Source organism: Hippoglossus hippoglossus, chromosome 1 (genome assembly GCF_009819705.1).
Source record: "Hippoglossus hippoglossus isolate fHipHip1 chromosome 1, fHipHip1.pri, whole genome shotgun sequence".
Taxonomy (NCBI): Eukaryota; Metazoa; Chordata; class Actinopteri; order Pleuronectiformes; family Pleuronectidae; genus Hippoglossus; species Hippoglossus hippoglossus.
Genome location: NC_047151.1, coordinates 4,291,266 through 4,315,602, shown reverse-complemented (window position 1 = coordinate 4,315,602; position 24,337 = coordinate 4,291,266). Strand labels below are relative to the sequence as shown.

Genomic DNA, 24,337 nt, shown 5'->3' with positions numbered 1-24,337 from the left:
CGATGATTAATGGGATAGCGAGGCAGCTCACGACGCATGCGCGCTGGAGACTGAACGTCAAACGATCAATATCCGAGATGATAAAAATAATGAGATTCATCTGTATTTACTTCCGTGTTCGCTGAACAAGTTTGGCTCTCTCTGATCTTCACAGTGGTTTTCATTTACAGAGAAAAAGCGACTCTGAGGTTTCAAACCTCCATTTGCTTACAGTGACTATTTGCTAACACTGTGTTTGATCTGTCTCCAGAAATTATTTATTTAGAATATAATCTCTAAAATTATAAGTGTACATGGCCCTTGTATTAGTGGTGGAAAGTAACTTAAATACATTTACTCAAGTACTGTCCACTATAGTGCAGTTCTAATGACTTTTGACATTTTTTAAAACTTAAATTATTATACAAACTCAAATAGTTATAATTCCACAGCATTATTGTGCACTTGCGAAATGAAGTTTATTGTTAAGTATGTACTCGTTTCATTATCATTTAAAATACTTTAATGAGTATTTCGTTTGTATATTTTCATGTGTAACATATCATTTGGTGCTGCACATCCACTTGTCAAGGAGTTGATCTAGCCAGCCATTGTTTCATCGGGACAAGTATGAGTGGAACATGGAGCAGCCTCATTCTAGAGTAGCGTGAGAGGCCCGTGTGAACCTCGTGAGAAATGCACTGTTTTGCTTTGTTGGTGTTTATTAAATGAAGACAGGAGAAGAATATAACTACATGTTTTAAGGAGCTGTAGCAACCTTGTTATTCACATTCCAGAAAACTGGAGGAAGCTATCAACCAAGAGAAGAGGGTTACACTGGTAAACAAACGGTGTGTCCCTGTCGTCCCTCGGGTGTTTGAATCTGTAAATAATGAAATAGTGTCAGAACTGTTTTAGTTCCCATGAATCATTCCGGCCCCTCAGATTGACCTCAGTGAAGTACAGGGATCAGAGCAGGGGCTGTAGTCACGTGGGTTCACCGCTGTGCGCATGTCCGTGTCCTGTGGCGACTCATCTTGACGTGTAAACACTCTCTGATGAAGCTAAGTTAGCGAGTAGCTCCCGTGTTCAGCTCCACCTCTCTGCTTTCCTCTCTGCTCACCGAGCCTCAACCATTTGTGTCCTGTCGGTGTGTGTGAACATGGAGGAGTCGTGCTGTGCGTCCTGTGTGCGGCCGCTGGTGTCTACAGAGCTCTCCTCCTCCACCTCCTCCCCCCCACAGGTCTCCTCTCGTTAGCATCCTCACCGTTCAGCAGCAGTGATGCACAGGGAGGGGGACGAGGCGCAGGACGACTGCGGCTCCCGGGAGGAGTGGACCCTGCTCTTCTGGACCTCTCTGGCCGTCATCGTCCCGGTCGTCATCACGCTGTGGTGCAGCACCCAGCGCTCCAAGCGGAGGACGCACATGAAGGATTTCTTCCGCAAGAGCAAGCACGGCTGGCACTACACCGACCTGTTCACCAAGCCCACCTACTGCTGCGTCTGCTCCCAGCACATCCTGCACGGGGCTTTCTGCGACTGCTGCGGCGTGTGCGCCGACGACCAGTGCCTGCGCCGGGCCGACCGGAGCCTGCCCTGCAAGGAGATCATGGGCCCCTGCAGCCCCGACGGAGCCATGGAGCACCGCTGGGTCCGCGGAAATGTGCCCCTCGCCAGTTACTGTGCTGCGTGCAAACAGCAGTGTGGAACCCAGCCGAAGCTCTGCGACTTCAGGTACAGATGTTGGCGCTGCAGCTGTGGTCTCATGTGTGGGGAGAGCGTGTGGATTTAAAGGGGCCACAACTTACTCAGAGGGGGCAATTAAATGTCCAACATCCATCACAGTTCCAGATTCAGTAAGGTGCACATTTAAAGTAGCAGTGTGTAGGATTCAGTGACATCTAGTGGTGAGGTAGCAGATGGAAACCAGCTGAATACGCCCTCCCCTCCCCCCTGCCTTTCTGAAGCCGCTTTCACACATGAACTCTGGAGGATGTCCCCAGTATTGGGTCCAGACTTTCTCTGGAGGTTGCCTCTCAGGTATGTCAGGCTGCTTTCAGACATGCACTGGACTCCGCAGCTCCTCTGTATTTTCTCCGCCTGACCTCCTAGTATAAAATCTGTAAAAATCCAGAAGAAGTCGATGTGTGAACACAGCAGGGGATCCCCCACTGGATTTACCGAGAGCGTTGATGACGCTTCTAACACGCGACACACACAAAAAATATATCTCCCGGGGAACAAGCGGTGACACACATGTACAAGATACAAAAAAAGATGTCAGGGTGCTGTTAACATGATCACGTGATCTCTGCGGCGGAGTTAATACTGTACATCACTCCCTGCCTCTGTCTGCTGCACCGTGCTGCTCCACCTCTCGCCTGAATAATGCAGAGGATTTGATGCTGTTGTGAACACGTCTGTAGAATACGTCAGAGAAATAATGAAGTTCCCTGAGTGAAAGGCTTCTGTTGTTTATAATGCTGCACAACCACCTTTCACGTGATTCTGTCTTTAATCTGCTCTAATGGACCGCTGCTCTCTGTGATGGCAGGCACAAGATGGTATAATCTGTCAGATAAATCCCTCTGCTAATCCTAACAGTGACCCTCTCCCACCGCCCACCTCTAGAGGTCAGAGGTCAGACCAGCACCCCTGCAGCTAGTGAAGACTCAGGGACTTGCTCCTTTTTTAGCAGGAAGTGCTTCTGTGTATTTTCTTTCTTCTCTGACAGATTGTCGCTCTGTCCCTCCTTCAGGTGTGTGTGGTGTCAGACCACGGTGCACGACGACTGCATGGACAGCCTGGCGGAGACAGACCTGTGTGACCTGGGCGAGTTTCACAGCCTGATCATCCCTCCTCACTACCTCCTCTGTGTCAACAAACTCCGCCGCAGGCAGCCCGAGGAGTACAGCAAGGTGCTGCAAAAGTGACGGGGAGCCTCAGCGTGCCCGTGCTGTGAGTGTTGTGCGATGTCACCAGAGCTGTTATAAGCAACGTGGGTGTTGTGTGCTTGTGTGTCCGTAGCTGGCGTCTTCCTGCGGCAGTGGCTGGACTCCAGTGTTGGTCTTGGCTAACACACGTAGCGGTAACAACATGGGGGAAGCTCTGCTGGGAGAATTTCGCTCCATCCTTAACCCAGTGCAGGTCAGTCTGCAGCGTGTGCAGCTTTTTCATTTGTCTGCACTAAACATGAGTGAAACCTGTATTTCCTCTCATCATCTCTCCAGGTGTTTGACCTTTCTGAGCTGAGTCCTTCTAAAGCCCTCCAGTTGTGCACCCTGCTGCCCCCCGGCAGCGTCCGGGTGCTGGTGGCTGGAGGTGATGGCACGGTGGGCTGGGTGCTGGATGCCATCGATACCATGAAACTAAAGGTGAGACGGGGCTAACAAGTATTCAAGTGGCTTCTCGTAATCACCACAAGGTTCAAGTGCCAGTGTTCAGGCATGTGGATGTTTATCAGAGCCCGCTACCTGGTGGTGGGCAAACAGACTCTAGCTGTTTTCAGACATGAACTCTGGAGAATGTCTACACAAAAGGGTCTGGACATTATCTGGGGTTTCCCTTTCACATATTAACAATGCAGCAGGAGATTCTCCAGTCAGCCCTTATCACCTAAAGCTCTCGAACCTTGTTATCTTACCAAGTTTCTCTTTGCCGGCATCTTCTAAATGTATGGCTCCTCTTTCATCCTGAGATATTTGTATTCTTTATTTATTTTCGGTAATGCGTCTGTCACGTGTTAGAAACGTCATCAACACGCCCACTCGCTCGCTGGGAGTCCTCCAGACATGGGCTCATTCAGACATTGTCCAGGGAAAGTCAAGAGCCTCCGACCTGACCATTAGTGTTCACACATGCAGCCCCTCTGGAGAATGTCCGAGTTCAGTTCATGTCTGAAAACAGCTTCAGTGTCTCCACCTGCAGTATTTATCACCACTTCTCTGCAAAGTGAATAATAAACCTGCTGCTCCTTTTGTTCTCATGTGTCAGGGCCAAGACCAGTTTGTCCCAAGGGTGACCATCCTGCCCCTGGGGACAGGAAATGACCTTTCCAACACTCTGGGCTGGGGCGCTGGGTATGCTGGAGAGATTCCGGTGGAACAGGTTCTCCGTAACATCCTTGATGCGGAGGTGGTCAAAATGGACAGGTGGGGGCTGTGCTTGTGCTTTGCTGTCGGGACAGGTGTTCCATTCTATTTCATCTGTCTCTGTGTTTTTAGAATGCAGTGTTTTTCAGTGAAGAAGCCGTGGAGGACCTTATGTTACGTCAACTGCTTTAGAGTGTTTTTTTGTGATTACATTTCTAGTGTTAAAATCTCTCATAAAGTCCAGTTGAATTTGAAGGAGCTTGTGTGCGCCCAGTATTCAGGCACTGTCACACAGACACGGACACAGGCAGACGTGGGTCAGAGTTCACCAGAGTTGAAGCCACGCTGAGAACTTGTTTCAGCAAAGGAAGCGAATGTTTTGTTCGCCTCTTCGCTTTCACAGATAGGAAGGGAACGGGAGGTGAAGGTTTGCCACTGATACATTCTGTGTGACTGTACGCTTAGTTTGTGTACGTTCATGTCATTTGTGCTCAGGGGTAGCAGCTAATATTTCAGATACATATTCTTCACTTTTGTCCTGGAATTAATATTATTGGGTCCAGTGGGATGTTCAACAATTTTGTGGTAATTTATACTTTTTCTTTGAATCAATATATTATAATTTATCTTCCTTCCCCAACCAGAATTGTATTCAAGTTAGATGGACAAGGCTTTTAATCAGCATTTAGACATAATTAATTTATAAAATTACATATGTATTTAATACAGTTACTGGCAGGGACTATGTGTTTTTATATTGTGTATCGTTTTTCTCTTGTTCTAATTACCTACATTATGGTTTTCAGATGGAAAGTGCAGGTGGCTTCAAAAGTCCTCTATTTTCGTAAACCAAAGGTGAGTCTGATCTCTGCCAATATTTTATTAAACTTAGAGGCAGACTGATGTCGATTTTTTGGGGGTCGAAATGTCCAATCCTGATAATCAGCAATGATGCCTAATATGCTTTTATTAAACCCTTATGAGAAAGAAATACAATTTTAGCTTGATATTTTACAGTTAAACCAGAAACTTTATTATAAATAACTATAAATTAAAAGGAAACACAAATACAACCAAATACATAAAATTGAAACATAAATGCACATCTTTTCTACATTGTTTATTCTATAAAATTAAAGTTTTCATGTTGATGTTTATCAGTAAAACATAAACATTGATATTGCTATGTCTATTAAAGACTCACATTGGTTGGTCTTTATCAGACAACTGATAAACTGGTCAGGCTCTAATTCTAATGTCACTGAAGCTCTGTGAGTTGGGTTTGCGGTGCAATAGATGACAGATGATCCACTGACACACTTAATATTACATGCAGTAAAACATGTCCTCCATGCCTCCCTTCAGGTTCTGTCCATGAACAACTACTTCTCTGTGGGGCCCGACGCTCTGATGGCTCTAAACTTTCACACACACCGGGAGAAAACACCTTCCTTCTTCTCCAGCCGCATCATCAACAAGGTCTGAACCACTTCATTGGAACATGTATATCATGTGCAAATTCTTTTTCTCCTGAATTTGAATATGAACACAAGGCATGGACTCAGAATATGTCACCTGTCTGTATTAATGTCTGCGCTTTTCTTTCCTCAGGCCGTATATTTCCTGTACGGCACCAAAGATTGTTTAGTGCAGGAATGTAAGGATCTGGATAAGAGGATTGAGGTACAGTAGCCTTGTTCATGTGCTGAAGCTTCATTCTAATTCAGTTTTTTACTTTTGCAAGAGATTCAAAAGCAATCAGCCAATGTTTTCACTCTTGGCTGAGAATCTCTTACAACACTGTATTCATATTTTCTATATGTTATGTCTCAAAGTGGTATTCACTGACAATCAGAGACAGTGTCTTGATGCCAAACTAAACCTAGCTAACACACATCTAGCTCTTAAACTGTGTGTGTGTGTGTGTGTGTGTGTGCGCGTGCGTGGATTTGTGACAGTATTGGCCTCATAAATCCACCCCCATTCATCAGCCTATAGTAAAACAAAGCAAACGTTTGTGTGTGTGTTCTTGTTGTAGTTGGAGCTGGATGGGGAGAGGGTGGCGCTGCCCAGTCTGGAGGGCATCATAGTCTGTAACATTGGCTACTGGGGTGGAGGCTGCAGACTCTGGGAGGGTATGGGGGATGAACCCTGCCCACCCACAAGGTGAGATGACTGTATAGTGTGAGAGTCTTTACAGTTTTTAGTCACATTACAAGTGACCCTCAGAGACAAGAATTAACCTCCAGTTATTGCCAAGACGCTTCTATTCTTACTGGAGGAGCTGCATCAAGTGCACCAGGTTACCATGGCAACCAAGAGTGAGCAGCACGGTTGTTTCCTGTCTCTTCCTGCAGATTGGATGATGGCCTGCTGGAGGTGGTGGGTGTCTTTGGCTCCTTCCATTGTGCTCAGATCCAGGTCAAGCTGGCCAACCCTGTGCGGCTGGGACAAGCCCACACTGTCAGGGTGAGGCAACAATACAAACACACACACACACACACACACACACACACACACACACACACACACACACACACACACACACACACACACACACACACACCGCTGTGCTGCACTGTTTTCTGTTTAGTGGGTATGGAGAAAGACAATGATGGCGGCAAATTAGTTTTCACTGCCATCTGCTTCCTCACAGCACTTGGGAATCTAATTTGAACTAATCTGATTATCTGATTAAGTGTATACCACTGAGCTCCTGCAGGGGCTCATATTCTTTGCTGGTTTTGACACCAATCTAAGCTCTTCATGTCATAATCTTAAGCTCTTTAGGAAAGAGTCCATCCTCGCACACTAAAAAGTGCAGTTAAAGCAATTATAAGTGAGAGGTTTCTGCTGCCATCTCTGCCATCTATTATCACCACTGTTGATATGATGGCCGTGTTTAAGGAGAGGGTTGCCACTGCCACATGAGTGTGATTGTAACACCCACAGCGAGTACAACAAGGAGAGGATGGAGGAAGTTTACTAGTATTTCAATACTTTACACAGGGAAAGAACATAAAGTGTTGCATAAGAGAACTATTTCATGTTGATATTTATATCAGATTAGCAAAAATGCTCTTCAAGCCCTTAATAATAATGTTATTTAAAATAATTAGACGTAAATTACTCTATTATTAAGGACCTAAATGACCTGGAAATTCTGTCTCGATTAGATTCATTGATAGACATCAAACAACAGCATACTGCCTGACTGAAGGTCAGTTTCAGGAGTCATTATCATTACACGTGTCACAAACATAATTAGAGGGGAGTATTTTGTGTTTAATTTTAGCACAGTGCTCAGAGGCAAAATCCAGGGCAGCAGTTTGTGAAATGAAACCCTTGTGAACCATTTGTTCTATTTTATCCAACAAAGCTTTTTATCAGTCCTGTGTTAATGCTCTGGACTTCAGAATTATTCCTCGTCATTAGTGGTTCCTCCTCAAACAGTTCTACAATAAACTGTGACTTTTTACTGTTTGTGTGCTGGACGTTGTGTGCAGAGCTTTTAATAAACAGTCTATGGTGCAGAGTGAATGTGGAAAACTTTGTGTTCATAGTGTTCAAGATTTTAAAGTCATGGTTTTTCCTAAAATGAAATTGAGTTTACTTTATTACCGTTAAGATAAAACTTAATTGATCCCATGGCGGGAAAATTCACTTGTTACAGTAGAAGAAAAATATTTAACAGCTGTTCATGTGTATGGTTTGTATGTAGTTTGAGTGATTTATTGAACTGCTGTTATTTTTTCATACTTTACACGTTGGCTATTTCAGATGCCGGTTTTATTGACACAATGTTAACACTCAAGTTCACTGGTCAACCAAGTAATGATGTGGCAATCTGTGTGTCGTACCTCTGTAGCTGGTTCTCAAGAGCTCCAAGATGCCCATGCAGGTGGATGGAGAGCCTTGGGCCCAGGGCCCCTGCACCATCACCATCACCCATAAGACCCAGGCCCTCATGCTGTATCACAGCAGCGAGCAGACGGACGATGACGACGACGAATCCAGCACCTCCGAGGCAGAGAGCCCCACCCCTCACGACTCGCCCCGGCCTACAGGGCCAGCCTCCGCTCGTGCATGACCCACACCGAACCTCACGTGATCTGAAGCTCTTCTTATCTTAAGTTTTTGTCTTCTGTCTTCAGCCCAGTTTGTATTAATCCCTCTTCTGCAAGGGCACTTGATTGACCCCCTCTAAGATCTTTGAAAAAGCTTTATCCTCGAATCATGTCGATGAGAATAGATGTTGTAAGTTTCCTGTGTCGTCATTTCCGATCTTTTCAGAGAGATTGCAGGTTTTAGAAAGATTTCTTTGTAAGTGGGCTGGTGCGAGTTATTTTTCAGTTCCATCCACACTCCATTTATCCTGTAACCCAGAGCTCAGGCAGTTCCTCTCCACAGGGGCAGTCAGTAGGAGGTGAATGTTACGGAGAAAGATTGCCATTTATTTGCACTGATCCCTTGTGCCATAGATATGTATAGTCAGCTATACTCTATTTATTATACTGTATTTACCATTGAATGCCCAGTGCAGTACTGCAGGTATCAGTAAGCCATTTTTAACAACTTATCCAGGTTGAATTGACAAATCCCCCTCAAAGCCATGTCTAATTCATCAGCAGCTGGTGGTCATATAGGAGACAGCAGTACTGTTATGTGGAGGATTTGCTGGAAGTAGCCTACATGCAAGTTATTGTACATTAATCATATTTTGTTACACAAAAAAAGCACAAACAACACAGTGTTCTAGTGGGTGATGAGTAAAACATCTGTTAAATTTGACTGACAGTCAATGTTTTTTAGTGTGTCCTGCATTTGTCACCCTGGGTAAGGCTTTGAAATGTGTCTGCAGGATAAGTTTTTAAATCCGGAACAATGGCTCTGTTCCACCTGTAATGTGTCAATCACTGGACATCCATCTTGGTTTGTTTACTTCATGATGCACTGTCTCAAGAAGCTCTCACCAAACTGCTGGATTACACTTCAGTCTTCAAACTATATCTCGCTTACCTGTAAGAGCCACAGCAAACAGGCCGACTTGTTGGGGTTTATTTTGAAAGTACTGCCAAGTAACTACTGTTCAGAGGATCCTCTTTGCCTCCATGTAAAAGCTTCTCCGCCTGTTGACATACTGTATTATGTTTTTATATCTGACACTGATAAATATCTTACACTGCTTAGAACGTAGGCACATACATGAAACCATACTGCTGACCTTATGTTTCTGCCGATAGTGATAACTGCTGATGAGATTATGCTGTGTCATGTTGTTTTACATTATTCAAGTCACACTCTTGTATTTCATTATTTGTGTTTTACCAAGTAGTCACCACAAGGTGGTGGGTTATTAAAAAAAAATATATAGAGATTAGAGTTGAGTTTTAGAATCAAACCTTTACGCTTCACTATTATTACACTGTTTGTAGGGCTGCACAATATATCTAAAATTCGCAATATCAACATGCACGATATACGTATTGCAAAAGACTTGAACTGCGATAAATGGTGTTCCATGTGTTCATGCGTTCATGCTCGCTCTCAGACTCAGCTGACGTCTATGACTCGCTACAGTTTCATCGTTGATAGGTTTGAAATGACCCACAATATCAACACTGATCACCACATACAGATCAATACTTTTCTTCAATTCGGTTGGCTGTGCGCACAGCGGATGATAGAGACACAGAGAGGAGCAGTAAATTACTGACTGAGCCGTTAACAACTCTAAATAATTTTTTTAACGTTCCAAACATGTATGAAAAGACCCCAAATGATCCCTGTAAGGACTTAGTGGAGCTGTGCATGGCTGTGGCCAGCCTGTGCACCCTCTCCCTCGGGCTGTGGAGCCGTAGCCAGGTGGAATGGAAATAATGCTTTTCATTTTTTTCAGTGTCTGCATAGGCTATTCACTGTATGGGGTCTATGTTAGCAGCGAACCCAAAGCAGAAAGACTTTTTATTGCAAGTCATGTTTTCCTAATATCGTGCAGCCCTACTTGTTTGTACTTTTCTGGGTTGTTCACATGACATAGCTCTTCTTGTTAAGTTTTATTGTTGCATCTGTCCTGTATTCCACATAATGTGTGGTTCAGTTTGTAAAACAGCCGTCCTGTAAGGAAAATAATTTTGCCATTCAAGGTGATCCTGTTTTTTGCAGAATGCCTGTTGCTCACAGCCATATGAGAAATGTTTCAGTATAATTTTTGTTTGTGTTTCTCAAGAACCTGGAGCCAACCTGCTGCTCATTGGGCTGAACAGGGATCAGTTATTAGCCGCGTGATGCCTATGCTTTTGGAATATGCACCTCTTTAGCAGGTAACCAAGTCCTGGTGTCATCCCCCTCAGTTTGTTTGGTGAATGTCTTCTCGCTCACAGACACCAGTTGGACCTCTTACCTGATCATCCATGTTTACCAGACATGCTTGTGATGTGTTATGTTGCTCAAATGTAACTGGGGTTTATTGGCAGGTTTTTAGCCACACCAGCAGCATGGCTCTAGCTGGAAACACGGTTTTAGAGTGAAATATCGCAATAACTGCAGGACCACGAGTGAGCACTAATATCTATACTTAAATTCAAACAATCTGGATGTAAGTATAGATATTGGTGGTCCTTGGAAATCGAATCCTTATGATGTTGTTTGATTTTTCTTTTCAAACACTTTTCAAACACGGTTCACGATACTTCAGAACTACTATCCACATTTCTCAGTCTCAGCTGTAGTGTGACACTGATGCTAGATAGCATACTAACAATGCTAAATATTAGCATAGTACATCCATACTTTGCACATGTCACATGACACACGTGACAGCGACATGCTAATCGTCCAGCTTTCAGCTCAAATCAGAGTTGGGCCTAAATACTGTGGTTCATAAAGTACAGCTTAAAATTGCGGGTATAATTTATGATTTTTGTGTAATGTGAAATGGGTTGTAATGGTTATTAACCTGAATAGAATTATCGCTAACTTTAAAGTTCCCCTCAGATTTATAGAGAGCTTTATTATCCTTCCCACAATTTAGCTGTTTTGGTTAAATCTCACCACTCTCAATAATCTTTTGTTTCCAGCAGCAGCAGACGCTGTTGTACGTAAAAAAGCTCTGATACACCCGCTGTACACCCATGCCTCAAACACAGAGTAGCTGGTCAGCGCCTGGCTTTGTGCGAGCTCAGTAGCTAAAGAGCAAGGAGGTGGTGGAGACCAAAACATAGTTAAAGTGTGGTGGATATTTGTTAGATATCCAGAAACGGGACTTCAAATCATTGCCAATACCACTGATAGTGCACATGCTCTTTGTTTGCTAACATATTTTCATATCACCTTTAATGTGTGTGGAGTAGGAAGCCAATAGAACAACTGAACAACACAGCTTTAAGCTGATGAATGATGACCCTTTGGATTTAAGTAATAACATGGCCTTCTCTCTGGCACTGGCAGAATTTATTAGCAGCAACATCAACAGCACCATCCAACACATGTGTTTTCTGATCCATAATGATGACACCAAGGGTTGCTAGTGTGGCTAATAACTGTCTGTTTAATATTATTTGTTAAAACTCAGTAAAACTGTGTCATATACAGTTGGGCTTCTGCATTCAAAAGTCAGTTGTTACTCATATTTTGCTTTGTTGTGCATAGCAAAATGTGTTCATTATTGTTAAAAGCTTTGTGCATGATTTAGGGGGATCTATTGGCTGAAATGAAATATAACATTCACAACTATGTTTTCTGTAGTGTAAAAATCCCCTGAAAGAAATTGTTGCCTATGCCCTCACCAATAGATGCCACTAAATCCTGCTCTATGAACCTTTAAATATTTGAATGTTTACTTTGTTACTGTCAAAATATCTAAAATAAGAGAATCTACAGTCTGATGAGAATGTGTAGAAAACATTTCATGATTTCATATGTTCTATGACATGGTCTTAAGAAGCGTGATGTGGCCTCTACTAAACACAGATGAAAATCCAGAGACACTGTCTGGGAAATGAGAAGCTTTTATTGGTAACAATCGTGTCAATCCAGCTGTTTACAAAGATGGTATAAGAGGGTTTACTGAATTTGCTAAATCACAGATTTTGAACTGAATGTAATGAAGCAGTCTTTTGAGTTTTAAGACATTCTCTTAAATATTTTCATATATAAGCCATGTGTGTCTGTGTTTTCATTAAATCAGATTCAAAACCATGACATTGTATTAGAATATGTTAATCAACCTCTGACAAGGACGTTATGTTTTCACTCTGTTAGATAGCAGGATAATGCAATAACTACTAGATGCATTTCCAGGAAATGATTCATGCATCTTGAAGGGAAAATATTTTATATATTTAGGAAGCTGATTTGTAGTGTGAGTGTGTGAAATTTGGTGCAGCTTGGGAAATGTTGGGCCTTGGTCCAGGTATGCATTACTGTGTGCCATTCTAGTTTGCCAATATAAGAAACACTTTGAATATTGGACGTTGAGTTCAACTGCCAACAACAACCACACTATATCAATCATTCATTAATTAAATACGCCATCATCTTCTCGCACAACAATCATTTATATCCATTATTTTAAGTAAAGCTAATAGTACACTTTGTTTAAGCAACACATCAGTATCATTCCCTGTTGTCTGAATCAGTGAGAATCTCCACATTTCTATGCTACAGAGAGGGTTCGTAGTGAGATGTGAGTACTACGACTGCAGAAGCAAATACATCTGCTGCTGCATGTAGTTATTGTTTTCAGACCGGCCATGGTGTCTAGTTGATTTCTCAGAAGGAGGATTGCTGTTGGGATCATCTTTCTTGGGGAATATCAGATCACGTCTGGCTTGTTTCCACCTGCAGCTCTGGGTTGGTCTTTGTCTTGATCTGAAGAAAAATATACAAATACTTTTGTAGTTTGCAGATAAAATGAATGCTTTGCCATCTGCCAACCAGATTAGAATTTTCAAAATTTGTATTCATTAAAATTTAATTTAATTCTGTCAAGTTTAATTCTAGCACCAAAACAAAAATTGAAAGAAACAACATAAAATTTAAAGCTTTGATTCTGACTCTGAAGAACACTCAAAGATTTTAGTATGTCAGCATTATAAGTCTTAGAAATGTGTAGTACAGGTGATAAATGTGCATGACAAAAAGATAACATTATGAAATCAATTCTCAAAAGAAAGTTTGCTAAAGAATATAAAAGCACATTTAAGCTGCTAGCAGCGTTGATGTGCCATCACACCTTTGTCCAAAGTGGGGGCTGGTGCAGATGCTGTTTATGATCTTTATGAGCAGACTGTCTTATTGTGTGTATGGATCATGCACATGTACATGTTGGACACGGGTTCTACTTCATAAAATAGGATTGCTTTGTAAATGGAGAACGAGACACTGGGCTACATTTCAACTAGAGTGACAGCTGATAGGATGGAAAGAGACAAAGTTCCTCCTGGCCAACAGTGAGGTAACAATGTCAGACAACACAGGTCTGTGGTGGTGTTGATTAATACATTGTCACTGGACATACAGTATGTGTGTGCGTGCGTGCGTGCGTGCATGCGTGGTGCATAAGAAAGATTTTACCAGTATAAGGAAAGTACTGATCATTATGTGGTGAACAGTGTTGATATTGTGGTGGTAACAAACAAATCAAGGAGAAGAGAAAAATACATTAGATTTATTCACTTTATTCACTGCTAAAAGAATGTGGACACGTGGCCCAGACCACCTCTGAATGTGGATCCGATTACGCCAGACCACATTCCGAGAACTATATCCAATCTGAGTGCGTTCACACCTTTACTTAGAGCAGTCCGCTTGAGATCGCATGTGTACTGGTCTCTCATACACACTCTCTCACATACACACGCGGATATGCACATACTGAGAGTGACAAAGGTTATGTTGGTTGTGTTCTCAAATCTTGGCAAAGGAACGCTGCATCTCATCTATAAGTCGTAATGTAAACACTATAAATGCAGACTGTGCAGATCCAGGCCCTTGGCACAGACGACAGCAGCATCTGGACTCAACGAGGCAAAAAAGGTTTTGTAAACTGAAATCTAAAGGCACGTATAGTAACTTTAACCCTCGGCCAATGGACGGTGCAAACTGTTTCAATAAATGTATTGTTTGCTTTAATGTATTCAGACAAGACTTAAACTTTGTGAGTTAATAAGGCAAACTGAAACTAGTTGAAAGTATCAGGATAACGAGCAAAAAGAAAAGATGGCTGCGGTACAGGCCTGAAGAATCGATCAGGAAGAATCTCCATCTCCAGATGCTTATATTGATGTGTACCCTCCTGTTATTTTTTCACAGTAGATGGTATCTACCTGGGTTCGAACTCAGTTGAGGTGCAGCCGAAAATTCCAAATCCAACAGGTTTTCCATCGATCGAGCTTGAATCCCTTTTCCCATCCTGCTTCTGGATTTTCTGGGTTGTTCTGAAGGAGAAAAAAAAACTAAGTTTGTCTTATAGCAACAATTAATGATAAGGCAGCAGTTGGCAGGTATTTGAAAATAGAGAGGCGAGAGTAAGAGAACATGAGAATTTGTGCCCGAGCAGTGATTGACACTCCTCACACACTCATCATCCCCTGTCTAAACCACCAATCAGAGTGGTTTAGACAGGGGAGCATTGGATTCTTCAAAATTGCATTACAAGCTGTAGGTGGAGCAAGATCTTTTCTAATATGATCTGCCTCATGTACTGCCAAGTTCCCTACTGCTCCTTTAAAGTTTTGAAAAACAGTCACAAAGACGGTGTGGGCGTGGCTTCATCAGATATGTCACCTGTCAACACACCTTAATTCAGATGTTACTAAAATGATCAGTGCACGGGAAGAGTGTCACATTTTCTTCCAATTTAGCCCCACAAGCTGATTGATTCCATATAAGATGTTGTGACATAAATGAAGAGATGTGTATTATAAGTTGAGTGCATACCTCGGCCAAGGCCCAACAGTCCCCTTATGAAACCACTTTTAAATTCACTAGATCTGGATTTTGATGTGGATCTGCACCGAATTGGTGAGAGATAGATCAGTCCCCTAAACATGTCTGATTTTTTCCATCAAGAGCCATGAATCCTTATTGAGGAAAATGTTGAATTGAATGGGTTCTTCCCGACCCACATCACATCCTTCCACCAGGTTTTGTGATAATCCGCCCAGTAGTTTTTGTGTAATGCTGCTAACTAACAGACAAACAGAAAACACAACCTCTTTGGCAGAGGTAATGTAATGAATGCCTCAATGTTGTCAATGTGCTGCTGTCAGGGTCAAATCATTGGGTCTCATTGCTGTCTGCTGCTTTATGAATTTCTTCATCATACTGTCATGATAAATACAACAGTTTGGTATTGAGTGTATAGTTTCAGATTTGTATCTGACTTACTTGTCTTTTGTGTTTGATTGATTGGCGGAGCCCAGTTAAAGCCTGGTGACATATTATATGGATACTGGGGGGCCCTCCAGCCTGTGTGGGGGCCCATATAGTTAAAGCCAGGTACAGGAGGTCGATAGAAGGGCCTGGGAGGCTCTGGTGGAACTGAAACACAAGAGTCATTATTAACACTAGAGGACATGATGACATGAAATCACTTTATTTACAGAGGACATAGAGCCCCTGAGCTTCAGCGGTCACAATTATGCTGCGTAGCTGCTTTTTAAATAGCAAACACATTATCTTTAAGGTTTAAGTGCTGTACATGACGAGGTCTATTTTTTCTCTGATTTCAAAACCAATTTGAAGTTAGATTTCTTGCTACAGTTCAGAGATGAAGATATCAGATTCTGGCGGGGATCCAGTTCTTGAGACAGTTGCTGCTTTTTCACCTGCCAATGGTGAATGGACGGTGAACATTTAAATTGATTTCAATTGAACACATGGCACAAACTCACCCACATGCAGCAATACTGGGACACAATTCGATTCATTATACTTTCACAATGAACCTCCAAATATAAAATGTCTCACTAAAAGTGCAACTTTTCTCTTTTCAGTCACCTGGTTTAATTATTGGTAGTCTGGCCTCAACAGGCAGTTTGAGGATCTCTGTCAGATGCATCTTCAATGCTCCAGCGAAGGTCTGAGTTAAAGTCACCTTCCTGGAGTCCAGGCTGATTCGAAGCACCTGAGGCTCAAACTTTACAGCCTTTGGCAAGTTAAATGGAGCCTAAGAGGAGCAAGGGAAACAAGTTGTGCACAACATGACTGTGGCAGGTGTATAGTGAAACAACATGCATTGCTCTACTTTTTGATGGTACCACTGGGGGGTCAAATTCAAAAAATGTTAAAATTATAGCTACAATGAAAGATTATTTTCAACTTTCTCAATTTACTGATATGCTGATAAAAAGTCAGAAAATAGTTGTGTCAGTCTGTGAGACAGCTCAAGCTTATAAAGTAAAATAATAATGTTTTTTTAATTCAACCAATTCAGTTGTACTTGTATAGTGGAAATCAGAACATGCATTATCTCATGCACTTCACATAGTAAGGTCGAGACCTTAAAATTATATAGAAACCCAACAGTTCCCACAACGTGCAAACACTAACTCCCACATTAACAGGAAGAAACCTCTAGAACCAGACTCAATGTGGCTTGACTGGTTTGGGACGGTGGAGAAAAATGGGGAAGAGCGAAGAGATGGGTGAAAAAAACAACAGTCAAAGAATTATCTGTAGATAATCTAAATGTGCACTGGGAGCACTCTACCTGGTATCCTAATTAAACTTAAGGATAAACTATGCATTCAAGCATATTAAATCATTTTAGTCTAGTTATTAGACCAAACATGTTAAAATATGCTAATTCTGATACTTTCACACTCAAGCCTTGATCGTGAACATAAAGTTGACAGCTAAAAATAATGGATTAATCCTGGAAGACGATTAATGAAGCACTTTACTCTTTATGAATGCAACACTGGCAGTTGTCCTCCCAATTCAAATTTGATCCAACAACATTCTGACCAGCCAATCGACTAGTCGAACAGGAAACTACAGACCGATCACTTACAGGCCACTTCTTCAATTTTTGGAACAGGGACCCTTTTAGGAAGATATTCCAAGAGTGTATACCATGATTTATTTCTCTACAGTCTATCCCATCTTAATGATATTTTCCCTCCCCACCACTTCATCAGTGTGACGATGATTTAGTTACCTTCAGAAAGGTCAGGGTTTGGGAGCGACCTAGCTGACAGCTCATAACTTCTTTGGCTTTTCTCATCTTTGCAGCGTTGTCAGTTAACTTCTTCATGAAATCCTGAAGTTTTGTCTGACCAATCTCCAGCTCGCGCTCCACCTCATTTTGGGCCTCGCATTCCTCTTGGACCAACATTTCCCGCATCTGCTGATACACAGTCGCCAATGCCTTCTTTTTTTGGGCTGCAGCATTCTTGGACAAGGAAACAGGGACAAGTAAACAGATGGAAAGACAAACTGACATTATTGGAGACGTTCCGATGCCAGCATCTGAAATGCCTCTGATACAGACCAAAATGCCAGATCAGACATCAGTGTGTACGCAGATCTATGTACTGATCCGATACCACGTCTTTACAGTGTATAAGTTTAGATACAATCTAATACAATTTTCTTTTCACTACAGTGGTGTGTAACATATGCACGATTATGTGGCAATCACACCGAATGCGACACAAATTTCCGCAACGCCCTGCACGCTGTGGGATCATTTGTGTTTATTTGCGTTAATCGCGCAAATCACACAACACTTGAATGAATGTTGTTTCCAGCGCTACCTGAGGCTGACCAGTGACCGGCTTGATCGCCCTCTAACTTTGGTCAGTGCCAGGACCGAGTCCGGCACTCAGTGCTCACAGGTCTCCGCGACACGAAAATTCAAACTTTTCAACTCTAGCGTTGGACACGAAATGATGCGATACGAAAGATATTTGAAAAATAATGTCTAATCGCATCTTTGCATTGACTTTGTATCTAATCTAGACATGTGTATTCCTCGATTTCTTTTATTTATCTGTGTTCTTTTTCAGTTTTAATTAACTAGATATAAATGAAGTTCTATTGCATTCATTCTCTGTATTGTGCAAGGGGTTTAACCTGAGCCAAGCCATACAGGGTGAATATAATACAGCTGTTAGAATGTTATATAAGTTGTTACACATTTTTTTTAATGCACTAGTATTGGAACAGAACTTAGAATCAGCTGACGAAAAGTCCAGGTAACGGAATCAGTATCAAGAAGGTAAAAATGGACAAATAATTCATTTGTTTCCTCTGGGTGAAGTAGTGAGTAAAAATTACCTTCAGCTTGCTGTGGTTGTCGTTCATTTGAGACAAAACAGTCTCAGTCGTCTTAATCTTCCCGTCCAGAAAACCCAACTTGCCCTCGAGTTCAGACTGAAAAGATATGTAAATAAACAATGATGGAGATTTAAAGATCCTGTTCAGGGTCGCATTAGAAATGCTAATGATTGTGTGGGTAACTGTGGATTATACAATTTATGGTAAATGAACTGAGTTATAATTGTCTAGTATTAAAATCTTGAATGACTCCATGTACCCCTGTCCGACTCCGTTTGTTGGTTGGTTTGGTTGGAAGAAAGATTACACAAAAACTACTGAAGAGACTATCACAAAACTTAGTGGAAGGATGTGGTATGGGTCAGGAAAGAACTCCAGGGTTTACTATTCACCCTCTTTAACATTGCGAGGTTTGGCATTTTTCAACATTTTCACCATTTTCTCAGGGAATAATTCATGGATCTAGGATTGATCAATCAATCAATCGATCAAATTTTATTTGTATAGCCCATATTCACAAATCACAATTTGTCTCATAGGGCTTTAACATGGTGTGACATCCTCTGCCCTTAACCCTCAACAAGAGTAAGGAAAAACTTTGATGATTGATGAAACACATCAGGCACATTTAGGGAACTGACATCTATGAGTGTGTGAAATTTGGTACTGTCTAAATTTAAGAGGACTCTTGGGCCTTGGCAGAGGTATGCCCTCTACTGAGTGCCTTTAGGGATGAGTTTATGTTTTAATGTTCTAGTTGTTAGTTACTCATTTCCTTAACATATAGATTAGGTTGAGCTGGTAGACACCTTAATGCACTAGTTTGTAATTTGGAAATAACATAAAAAACTGAAATCTCTCATGGTTACACAGTGAATATCTGTATTTGAACCTCTGTGGTCAAACCAGATATTTAAATTAGGCGTGCCCTGTATTCTCCTAATTATAATCACATTAAGTAGAAAACATGTTAGTTGTGTCCCTTATGAATGAAACTTTCTAAAATGTAAAGAATTTTAAGTTAACCCTTGTGTTGTTCCTGGGTCGGATTGACCCAGAGTGTGTGTGTGTGTGTCTGTGCGTGCGTGAGTGCGTGCGTGTGATCATACGCAAGCCCTGGCCGGTCAGGGTTAGGGTTAGGGTGACCCAAGGATTGTCATTATCCAATTCTCCTGGGGTAATTGAGACCAATGGATTGTCATTCTCGATTGTCATGGGGGGGGGGTCATTTAGACGCCCAGAGAGGGCGCTGTGGTGCTCTGTGGGGTCATTTAGACCCACACCTGATTCCAATTGAAATCAAGGGGGGTACATTAGACCCACATATAAGTCTCAGTTTGCCACTCTCTCACGGACCATGGCACGATGTCGCGTCAGGAGCGTTTCACCAGAGAACAGGTTCTCCAACAGCTATTCTCCCAGCAACCATCCTCTGAACCCGAAGAGGACGCGAAAGAGCCAGACCGAGAAGCGGACGGACAAGGAGATGGAGAAGCAGACAGAAAAGCAGACCGAGAAGAAGACAGAGAGGACGGAGATGGAGACGGAGACGACGGCAATGGCGACGGCGACGAAGACGACGACGACGACGGTGACTACGAAGACGACGACGGTGACGAAGACTACGACCCAGTGGGTGATGCTTCTGCAGATTCTTCATCCTTGGAAGAAGAAGAAGAAGAAGAAGGAGGACAAGACCATGGTGACACCACCACCACCGGACTCGTGGAAAGAGAGACCTTCCCGTCAAGAAACGGGGAAATAACATGGTCCTCGAGGGCGTACGGCCGAGAGGAGGGCCACTGCTCCTCCTCCTCCTCTTCCTCCTCCTCTGCTGCGGCTCAAAGCGGGGTCCCCCGGGGCCCCACGATCCACGCGACGTCCCTCACCGGTGACCTAGCCTCGATGTTCCGCCTGTTCATCACGCCGACGGTAGAGAACATCATCCTGGAGATGACGAATCGGGAGGGTCGTCGAAAATACGGCAATGAATGGAAAGGGATGGACGAGACCGACCTGCGCGCCTACGTAGGGCTGCTGATCTTAGCGGGCGTGTACAGGTCCCGGGGCGAGGCCGCCGCCAGCCTGTGGGACGTCGAGAGCGGCCGGGCGATATTTCGTGCCACGATGCCCCTAAAACTCTTCCACACGTACTCCAGACTGCTGCGCTTCGACGACCGCGAGACGAGACGCACGAGACGAGCCACGGACAAATTGGCGGCCGTGCGAGAGGTCTGGGACGCGTGGGTGTCGCGGCTACCGCACCTCTACAACCCGGGGCCCGAAGTGACCGTGGACGAGCAACTGGTTCCGTTCAGGCCTGCGATGCGAAATCAAGCTACGCTTGGAAGATGCAAGTGTACACCGGAAAGCCGAGCGGCGGACGCCCAGAACGGAACCAGGGGTTGCGGGTAGTGCTCGATGTAAGGGAGGGACTGCATGGTCGTAACGTCACGTGCGACAATTACTTCACCTCCTACGAACTCGTGCGGCAGCTCCTGGAGAGGAAGCTCACCGTGGTCCGCACTGTTCGGAAGAACAAGCCCGAGCTCCCGACCGGGCTGCTCACGGTCAAGGGAAGAGAGGTGTTCTCATCCAAGTTCGCATTCACGCTCACCGCCACTCTGGTGTCCTACATCCCAAAGAAAAACAGGAATGTGGTGCTCCTGAGCACACGGCACCCTGAGGCCGACATCAGCGACCGCGAGGACGGGAAACCGGTCATCGTCCTGGACTACAACCGCAACAAAGGTGGCGTGGACAACCTAGACAAGGTGATCAGAATGTACAGCTGCAGGAGGATGACCGCGCGCTGGCCCCTGGTCGTCTTTCACAACATTCTCGACGTCTCTTCCTACAACGCCTTTGTGATATGGAGAGAGATCAACCCAGACTGGATTCCGGGCAAGCGGAACAAGCGGAGGGTGTTCCTAGAGCAGCTGGGAAAGGCTCTCGTGACTCCGTTCATCGCACGAAGGGAGCGCATCCCCCGCACAGACGCGTCCGCCGCGGTTGTGAAGGCTGTAAAAGCCGCCGCCGCCGCCGCACAGAGAGCTCTTGACTACGACGCTCGACCCGAGTGTCCGGCCTCCTCCATAGCCCTAGCAGCAGCCCTGCTCGGGGCGAGTAAGAGGAAGAGGTGTCAGATATGCCCCAGGAAAAAGGACTGTAAAACTCACACCGTGTGCCGCAGGTGTAACAAATACATCTGCAAGGGCTGCTCACTTGTCTATTGCCCTACGTGTGCGTCCTAATATGGGGTGGGCTATGTGAGGGGGCCAACAGCCGGGGGAAGCAGGGACAACACAAGGGTTAAATAATATGATAGCGATTGATACATATGAGTTAAAGATAAACTTCAAAATTAAACCTTTGTGGTGTGTAATGCAGAGATTTTACAAAAGTAAAAGAACAATATTTGTACCACGGAATGACTTGATTTATACCTAGCCTGTAAAAACAAATCTGGCAATGACTGAGATTGTAATTCAACACTGTATTCTAAAATGTAGCTTTTTCACTGTACCAATGAAGAGAAAGTAAAGAACAACATAAGTCTGATTCAACTCCACATATCAGCAGCATCTATAAGGCTAAACCATTTACACCCTCTATTTGTTGAGTGAACAGAGCCAGACTAAGTTTTCATCAGTTTCGAGTCTTTAAACAAAGGTAAGTAGCTACTGGCCCTAATAATGACTCAGGGACAGTGGCCCCAGCTGAAATCTGACTGGTTGCTAAAGTGCCCCTGTCCGGTCAGTAGTCTTGTTTTAAACCCTCTTTGGAAGAACACAATTTGCTCCAACAAGGAACAATTTTCAAAATATATCAATGATGTGTGGCTTCACTCAAAGCTATAGAGCTAACAGTAAACAAAGAATGACTTAAATGTGCATCTTACTGAATCAGGAATTGTGCACCGATGTTGGACGTGTAATTGGACCCTATGTTTAAATTGTGGCCCCTTTATTCCCCTGATTAAGAAAAAGTGCAGATCTGCCACTGACTCCCAGTGACAAGGTAACACAGACCTCTTTGAGCTTCCTCTGCTCCTCATGAGAAGTGAAGAGGCAGCCTTTGTGGTTTTGCTGGAGACAGAGGCTGCAGATGGGGCGGACATGCTGGCTGCAGAAGAGATCCATCAGCTTGTGGTGGTCCGGGCACAAGTGCTCCGACAGGTCCCTGACTGGCTCAATCAGCTGGTGGAGACGGAACACCGGGTTCTCCCGGTGAGGACGCAGGTGCTCCTCGCAGAAAGAGGCCATGCAGGTGAGGCAGGTGTTGGCCGCCTCTGCTTCCATACAGGTGTCACAGCGTATGACAGCCTCTTCCTTGGCCTCTTCCTTGGTCTCTTCCTTGGTCTCTTCCTCCTCTGCTAACATGCTCACCTCGCTCCTGACCCTCCTCAGGTTTAAGGTCTCCACCACGGTGCTGAGGACCGTGTTTTTCTTCAGCTCGGGTTTGGTGTGGAAGAGGGTCCGACACTGGGGACATCTGTAGGGCTCCGTCCAGGTGGTGAGCAGGCAGCCCTGGCAGAAGTTGTGTCCGCAGGGGATGGTCACCGGACATTCAAAGGGGCTGAGACAGATGCTGCAGGTCAGCTCATCCTCCAGACTCATGAGAGACAAGTCACACTGCTCCAGCGCGGCCATGACGAGAGCTCAGAGCCGCTGCAGGGAGAAACGAAACTTAGAAGAGTGTGTGTGTGTGTGTGTGTGTGATAAACAGCACGCCCTTTTATATGGCCACAGATAAAGCAGTAATTCTAGTTACTGATACATACGACTCGTAAACGTCTCATGATATTATTCCTACTGTATTCTCTTCCAGTTCTTCATAGGGTAGTAGGGAACACTTTTACTATCCACATCATGGAGAAATGGTCACGTGATCACAGAGAGCATTAGACATCTGACAGACGAGCAGCAAGAATTCAAACTAACATCCTGTAAAATTCCCAATGACTATTTCGCATTGTAAAAGAAAGCATATGTAGTCAGGTAGGTGTCCATTAATACTGTATCTTCAGAGACGATCAAATGAGTAATCCAAGTTTTAAAAGAACAACTTTGTTATTGACACCAGGCATACTTTCCCTTTCATAGCACGGGACACGATCATTTAAAAAAGTAAATACTTATTCCTCTAACCTTCACTTGGCTTACCTTTAGTGCTAGCGCGGATCACTCCACCTCATTGGTACACAGTAGTCAGGTAGTCAGCAGGCGAATTAGACTTGTGACCATACTGACAAAACCTGTGTGGGCGTGTCTGTCTGTTACGAAAACACTTCCACATGAAAGACCAGTTAATCTGGGGACGTCTGTTTGTTCAATTGGGAACAATAGCTGTGTTAAATTCAGGGTTAGATTTAGGTTAAGGTAGACTCTAACTAAACCTTAACCTCGACCTGGTAGAGGTTAGGGGGTAGGATAGTAGAGAGGACCTACTCCCGATGTAAATTGTATTGTATTGAAAATATGTTTTTAAATATAAAGGGCTCAAGTTAAAGAAAACTTCAATTCGTACAATTTAGGTCATTACACGTGATGACACAAACATCGCTGGGATTATTTTATATTCCATTTCTGAAAATAGATCTTTCACCTAAATCTTACACACTGGCCCTTTAAAGGTGCAGAAGAAACATTCACAAGAATAGCATACGGATGGTAGAACAAGAACAAAAAAAATTGGACTCATCAGACTCCACCTACTGCTTGTAATGCAATTTGGAAGAATCCAAAGCTATTTCTAAACCACCAATAAGAGCCAGGTGGAGTTTCTCCATGTTGGTTTTTTTGTTGCTGTGGTTACCTGCCTGCTCTGCAGTGTAAGGAGTGGAAAGGGGAGGAGGGGCTTTGGAGACTGTGTGGGAGGGGCCTAGAAGTTGTATCTGTCATCTAATTCCAGAAATCTCTGAATGTGGCTTGCCTATCTTGACAACTGTTAAACTTATTGTCTTCACACTTGGCATGTGT

The 24,337-nt window shown here is 43.7% G+C and overlaps 2 protein-coding genes across 2 annotated transcripts; one reads left to right on the top strand and one right to left on the bottom strand.

Annotated features, from left to right (window-relative positions):
* The first annotated feature begins 1,016 nt into the window (after positions 1-1,016).
* Positions 1,017-12,227, top strand: dgke (diacylglycerol kinase, epsilon). Its single transcript, XM_034598566.1, has 11 exons — positions 1,017-1,713; positions 2,738-2,897; positions 3,007-3,126; positions 3,210-3,353; positions 3,973-4,130; positions 4,877-4,925; positions 5,436-5,549; positions 5,682-5,753; positions 6,109-6,236; positions 6,428-6,539; positions 7,939-12,227. The coding sequence occupies exons 1-11, from the start codon at positions 1,262-1,264 to the stop codon at positions 8,158-8,160; spliced, it is 1,731 nt and encodes a 576-aa protein (XP_034454457.1). The 5' UTR covers positions 1,017-1,261; the 3' UTR covers positions 8,161-12,227.
* On the bottom strand, positions 10,607-23,163 carry LOC117769629 (E3 ubiquitin/ISG15 ligase TRIM25-like). Its single transcript, XM_034598694.1, has 7 exons — positions 22,388-23,163; positions 18,357-18,452; positions 17,236-17,469; positions 16,074-16,242; positions 15,462-15,614; positions 14,399-14,509; positions 10,607-12,935 (listed from the first exon to the last, which is right to left on the bottom strand). Exons 1-7 carry the CDS (start codon positions 23,006-23,008, stop codon positions 12,886-12,888), a joined length of 1,434 nt encoding a protein of 477 aa, XP_034454585.1. The 5' UTR covers positions 23,009-23,163; the 3' UTR covers positions 10,607-12,885.
* Between the last annotated feature and the right edge of the window lie 1,174 nt (positions 23,164-24,337).

What these genes read in the sequence shown, in the direction of transcription:
- dgke (XM_034598566.1), top strand. Translation starts at nt 1,262, where the DNA reads ATGCACAGGGAGGGGGACGAGGCGCAGGACGACTGCGGCTCCCGGGAG. An exon ending in CCGAAGCTCTGCGACTTCAG is followed by an intron (nt 1,714 to 2,737) that starts GTACAGATGTTG and finishes TCCCTCCTTCAG; the next exon opens with GTGTGTGTGGTGTCAGACCA. An exon ending in GAGGTGGTCAAAATGGACAG is followed by an intron (nt 4,131 to 4,876) that starts GTGGGGGCTGTG and finishes TATGGTTTTCAG; the next exon opens with ATGGAAAGTGCAGGTGGCTT.
- LOC117769629 (XM_034598694.1), bottom strand. Translation starts at nt 23,008, where the DNA reads ATGGCCGCGCTGGAGCAGTGTGACTTGTCTCTCATGAGTCTGGAGGAT. An exon ending in AGCAGAGGAAGCTCAAAGAG is followed by an intron (nt 18,453 to 22,387) that starts GTCTGTGTTACC and finishes ATATCTTTTCAG; the next exon opens with TCTGAACTCGAGGGCAAGTT. An exon ending in ACAACCACAGCAAGCTGAAG is followed by an intron (nt 17,470 to 18,356) that starts GTAATTTTTACT and finishes TCCTTGTCCAAG; the next exon opens with AATGCTGCAGCCCAAAAAAA.